This window comes from Canis lupus, chromosome 1 (genome assembly GCF_003254725.2).
Source record: "Canis lupus dingo isolate Sandy chromosome 1, ASM325472v2, whole genome shotgun sequence".
In the NCBI taxonomy this organism is placed as follows: Eukaryota; Metazoa; Chordata; class Mammalia; order Carnivora; family Canidae; genus Canis; species Canis lupus.
The window spans coordinates 46852151-46857656 of NC_064243.1; the positions used below are offsets into that span (position 1 = coordinate 46852151).

The 5506-nt window shown below is 57.0% G+C and overlaps 1 protein-coding gene across 1 annotated transcript; it reads right to left on the reverse strand.

The window, feature by feature from the left end:
• Positions 1-384: 384 nt before the first annotated feature.
• LOC112643461 (WAS/WASL-interacting protein family member 1-like) lies at positions 385-4717 on the reverse strand. Its single transcript, XM_025421464.3, has 3 exons — positions 4336-4717; positions 3777-4182; positions 385-494 (listed from the first exon to the last, which is right to left on the reverse strand). Exons 1-3 carry the CDS (start codon positions 4438-4440, stop codon positions 385-387), a joined length of 621 nt encoding a protein of 206 aa, XP_025277249.1. The 5' UTR covers positions 4441-4717.
• Positions 4718-5506: the final 789 nt, after the last annotated feature.

A 5506-nucleotide genomic window follows, 5' to 3' on the forward strand; every position in this document is an offset into this window, starting at 1 on the left:
ATCTGAGGGACTCCTATGTAAGCAGCTCTAGTGCCATTAACACCCGTATCAATGACACCACCACCTCCACCACCTCCACCACCTCCTCCAAAACCACTTTCACTGCCACCACCTCCACCACCACCACTACCTCCGGCACCAACACCACCATCATCACCATCACCTCTACCACCAACACCATTTTCACCATCATCACCTCCAACACCAACACCACCATCATCACCGTCACCTCCACAACCATCTCCACCACCACTACCACTACCAACACCATCTTTGCTGCCACCACCTCCATCACCACCCTTACCATTATCACCATCACCTCCACCACCACCACCACCACCACCACCATCACCATCACCTCCCACATTACCACCACCATCTTTACTACCGCATCTCCACCTGCATCACCACTACCATTGTCTTCACCACTGCCAGCATCTCTGCCTCCACCTCCATCACATCCACATCACCATCACCACCACTCGTCCAGGTGCCTGAAATTGCACCATTGCTGTTTTATTCTTTGACTTAATCATTGTTTCCTTCAGCCATTCTCTTTGAAACCATTACCTTGGTGTGAAGTAGTGAGACTCAGATCTGCTTTCCTCCATGACTACGTGTCCCTAGAAGAAGAACCAGGGGCCGAGGAGAGGCCTCTCAAAATCCGGGGAGAGTTAGAAAGAGTATGTGTGTGCACACACGCACACCCACAGGCACACACATGCCTGTCTTACCAGTTAAAAAATGAACAAAGACATTTGAAAAAAGGAAAAGTCTACTGAGCCCTCTCCAACAATGTCAGAGCTCTTACTGTTTACATATTTGTATCTTAACAGAGCAGATGGTAAGTTTCTGCCTTAAGCAGGTCGTAAAAAAGCTGGATTATACTGAAGATCAGTGGGTCTCAAACTTCATCACGCAAGAGAATCACCCAGGGGGCTTGTTAAAAACAGACTGCTGAGCCTCACCCCAGCATCAGTAGATCTGGGTGGGGCTCAGTAACTTACATTTCTAACAGGTTCTGGGGCTCCAGCTGCTGGCTCTGGAACCACACTTGAGAACCAGCACAGTTAACACACACCCAGGCTCACATGACTCACACACCTGTACACACATACATGTGCCACAAACACATACATAACGACTTGCAAAATGCAGGAATCCTTTTTTATGTAAAAATTCCTGTCAAAATGGAGCTTGAAGAATGTGAAGAAGTAAAAATAAAGCAAACTGGAGGGATAGATATTAAAATCACTTCAGCCAGCTGAGAAGAGTAGGGTTCTAATACCGGCCCAGAGAGGTGGATTTGGAGCTTCCACAGAACACACCAAGTCTTGAGGTTAAGGGAAGCGTAAGCTGCCCTAGGAGGGGGTTGGCACAATTCAAGAACAGCTGGAATGCAGAGACCAAACTGGCCTGGCTGATGGGGAGCAGGGGTGGGGGGTGGGGTAGCGGGGAGGTGGGCAGGGACTGTGGGGTGGGGTCCAGGGGTGCGGTGAGGCTACGGAGGGAGGGATGCCTGCCCGAGGAAGAGGCCAGGAGGTCTGAGCATCTAGGGCACAGACCGGGTTGGCCACACTCCAGTATGTTGGTGCAGCCACCACCTGGGTTCAGGGCACAACCAGTGCCCCCTGGGGTGGGGGTGGGGGGACAGGTGAACAACTGAGTCAGTGGCCGCCCTTAGGCCCCTAGCAGCCTGGGCTAGGAGCCGCCCCGGGTGCTGCCAGGACTAAGATGGCATGGGCTCCATTGCACCCACTGGTTAAAGTGGTCTTCTGACTAAAGGGCAAAAATGCAGATGTTTCTTCTGACTAAAGGGCAAAAATGCAGAAGAACAGACCCTGAAAGTTGTATGTAAATGTGTGTTCCTTTGTCCCAGACTTGAGACTTGTTTTTCTTTCCAAAGAAATGGAAGGGGAGATGCGGGAGGGCTGCGGGGTCGAAGCCCCTGCCCTGCTCCAGGCATCCCGCCCCCCTCAGCACTGGGCACCCCTGGGCACACTGTTCAGCAGAGTGCTTTCCACTGCAGACCTTCTGCTAACGGGGCGGGTGTCCCTGGCACATAGGGTGCCTTGAGCCCCTAAACTCCGGGGTGTGGCTCCCAGGCCCGTGCCCCCTCCGATGGTCCATGCCCATCCAGGGTGTTTGGGGTAGCCCCTCACCCCGCGGCCCAACCCTCCAAACATCCAGGAAGCAGCCAGAAAACACGGGTCTCAAAATAGACCAGGTTTGGGGATCTCAGTATTCAGATGGGAAGAAGCCTCATTTGACCCCAATCCTCATGGTTCTGACACACAGAATAGGGGCTCTTACTAAGAAGATATCCAAAGACCTCAAAATGTCTTGATCCAGACCTTCCTGGCCCTCACTTCACATCTGCATTAGCCCAGGTGAGGCGGTGGGTCAACGGGGTCTGCTTGAGAGGCTTCCCTCCACCTGGGTGCTCCGAGGAAGCCTTCAAAAATCTCGGGCCGGAAAGCACCCCAGACCAATTCAGTCAGCTCTCTGAGGGGTGACCCGGGCATCTCCATTTTCAGATGCCCCAGATGATTCTAATGGGCAGCCAAGTAGCCTGGTCTTGCCCAGGGTGAGAGAACCCTGATGGGCCTCGTTCCACCCCTCACCTCCCCTCACCTCCCAACCCCTTGCCTGTGGCCACAGGGCAGCTGCCTGGAGCCTGAGCGGCTCAGTGCCCTCACCTGTGGGGCGGGGGGGGGGGGCACCTCTCCCTTGGCTCCCCCCACCCCTACCATGTGCTCGAAGGCATGTGCTCTCTCTCATAAACAAACAAACAAATAAATCTTTAAAAAGAAAAAGCAGGTGACAGAGCTCAGTGAGAGGATGTGATTCCTATTTTGGAAAACAGGTGTGTATCTCTCTAGGACCCCCCCCCCCCCCCGCCCCAACACACACACACACACACACACACACACACACACACACACACACGGAGGGCTGTAGATCCACCAAGTCCTTAGTAAGTGCAGGGACAGAAGCTGCGATCTCAGGTGGCTTTTATCTCCCATTCACTTGTCTGTCACTTTTCTACCTTGAACATGGTAATTCCTGGTAGGACGTGAAAATCACTGAAAGGCAAACAATTGGGAAAAGGCACAGGAAAACCTAAACTGCAGGAAACCCTGCTTGGGACACAGAGAGGTGGTATGAGAGGTAGGCATGCCCCCTGTGCCCCGGACCCTACAAGGCAGAGGCAGCAATGGGGGGCTGCAGGGGCAGGGGAAAGGGGGGCTGGAGGGGAATGTGGGCCAGGGGCTGGAGGGGCAGGGGAATGGGGGGCTGGAGGGGCACGGGGGGCAGGGGGCCGGAGGGGAATGGGGGCAGGGGGCTGGAGGGGCAGGGGAATGGGGGGATGGAGGGGATGGGGGCAGGGGATGGAGGGGATGGGGGCAGGGGCTGGAGGGGCAGGGGAATGGGGGCTGGAGGGGATGGGGGGCTGGAGGGAATGGGGGCAGGGGAATGGGGGGCTGGAGGGGATAGGGGGCTGGAGGGGCTGGAGGGGATGGGGACAGGGGAATGGGGGCCTGGAGGGGATGGGGGGCTGGAGGGGATGGAGGCAGGGGCTGGAGGAGCGCAGGCGGCGGACACGGCCCGCGGGCGTGGGGGCACAGGCGAGGCCACGCGGCTGGGAGCGCGGCCCTGGGACGCGGGGCCCGGAGGAGCGGGGCTCGGGGAGCAGGGCGGCGGCCGCGGGGAGCCTGCGCCCCTCCCCCTCCCCCCCCCGCCCCGCCCCGCCCCGCCCCCGCCGCCGCCCGGGCCCGGGCTCGGCCGCCCTCTGCCGCCCTCTGCCGCCCTCTGCCGGGGGACGCGCGCAGGGCGGCCTGGTGGGTCCGCGGGGCCTGTGGCCGAGGGCCTCCGGGGCGGGGTTTGGGTGCGGGTTTGGGTGCGGGTGCGGGTGCGAAGGGTGCCCGACGCGAGGAGCGAGGGGCCAGCAGGGCCGACCTCGCGTCGCAGGGGTCGCCTTGGGCCGAGGGCAGCGGGTGGCTTCGGGGACAAGGTGACCAGGGCACGGCGGGCCCTGGGTCCGCGGGCGGGTGTGGACCGAACCGGGCACGGCAGCTTCTCACACCGGAACGTGCCTCCTCCTGGAGACTGGTTTGGGGGCCGGGAGTCCACACGCCAGCGCTGGCGGCGCCACAGCCGCTCCGAGGCCTCCGCGGGCTCCTGCGGGCCTTTCTCTGAGTTTGCGGCGTCCCCGCAGGCCCCGGCCGGCCGCCACCCGCACTCACGTCCCTCCCCTTTCTGCCCAGCCCCCCGGCTGCTTGCGCCCGTGTGCCTGTGACTCTGCCCCTCTTCTTGGACGGGCGCCAGTCCTACCTGATAACATCTGTGGCCTCTACCTCCTGGGTGTTCAGGAATGTCCAAGGGGAGCTCCGGGCTCCACTCGAGGCAGGAAAAACAGGGAGAGCTGGATGAGCTCATCTAACCCAGCAGCCCTGGGCAGGCGGGACCCATGGGGAAGGCTTCCAGGAGGTGGAGGCTGGGATTCTGGAAGGAGGCAGCTGGGGGCATGTCTCCTTCCCCAGGAGGGATTGGACCGGGGACTATTTGGGGTTTAGATCAACAATATAGTTTAGGGAATAATTTTTACAATAAAAATTTTTTTTGAAAAAGCATAGTCACTTTTCCTAGTTAGAGGAGTGATCCATGCTCACAAGGGGAAAAAAAATCAAACAGTACAAAGAGTATAAAGAAGGTTTTACAGGGACGCCTGGGTGCCTCAGCAGTTGAGCATCTGCCTTTGGCTCAGAGCCCCATCCTGGAGCCCCAGGATCGAGTCCCACATCAGGTTCCCTGCCGGGAGCCTGCTTCTCCCTCTGCCTGTGTCTCTGCCTCTCTCTCTGTATCTCTCATGAATAAATAAATAAAATCTTTTTTTTAAAGAAGGTTTTACAAATCACCCAAACCTCAGCACTCAGTGGTAACTGAGGTAAATAGTTTGATGACACTTTTCTACATTGAGAAGAATGCCACAGAGCCAACCTTCCTGGAGTTGTGGCTTTTGCCAGCACTTCATAAATTTGGTTCTGTAGACTCTTTTTAAGACTCTTCTCTCAAAATTTGACTGCCAATTAGGACTTGGCAAATGCTTTGCTCACGTGGCCCAGAAGATGAAGAAAGTGCCATCTTTCTCGAAGAGCCTAGGTGAGCTCCAGGGGAGGAAGGACCCAGGGCCAGGAGGCCATGGACAGAAGCAGAAGATACCACCAGGGTGAATAATCAGGATCACTGCTGGAAGAACCAGCCTGTGAGTGAGGAAGAGGGTCACGCATCAATATCAAGGTGTCAAGAGGGGACAGGAATGGGGAGAGAGACCCCAGCTCCAGAGGGTTTGAGCAGGGCCAAACTGTGTGTGGACAGGAGTTGGAAAGAGAAGGTCAGAACAAAGCTCATGAAAGATCCATCTGTAAGTGCCAAGCTCTCCTGCACACATGCACACTTACTATATTTTAAAAAAAGATTTTATTTATTCATGAGAGACACACAG

Excerpts from the sequence above, each read along its gene's own strand:
- LOC112643461 (XM_025421464.3), bottom strand. The coding sequence starts at position 4,440 with ATGAGCTCATCCAGCTCTCCCTGTTTTTCCTGCCTCGAGTGGAGCCCG. Across the intron at positions 4,183-4,335 it reads GAGGCCACAGATGTTATCAG|GAGCCCGCGGAGGCCTCGGA; the intron begins GTAGGACTGGCG and ends AAAGGCCCGCAG. Across the intron at positions 495-3,776 it reads CAGAGGGCGGCCGAGCCCGG|GCACCTGGACGAGTGGTGGT; the intron begins GCCCGGGCGGCG and ends GTGCAATTTCAG.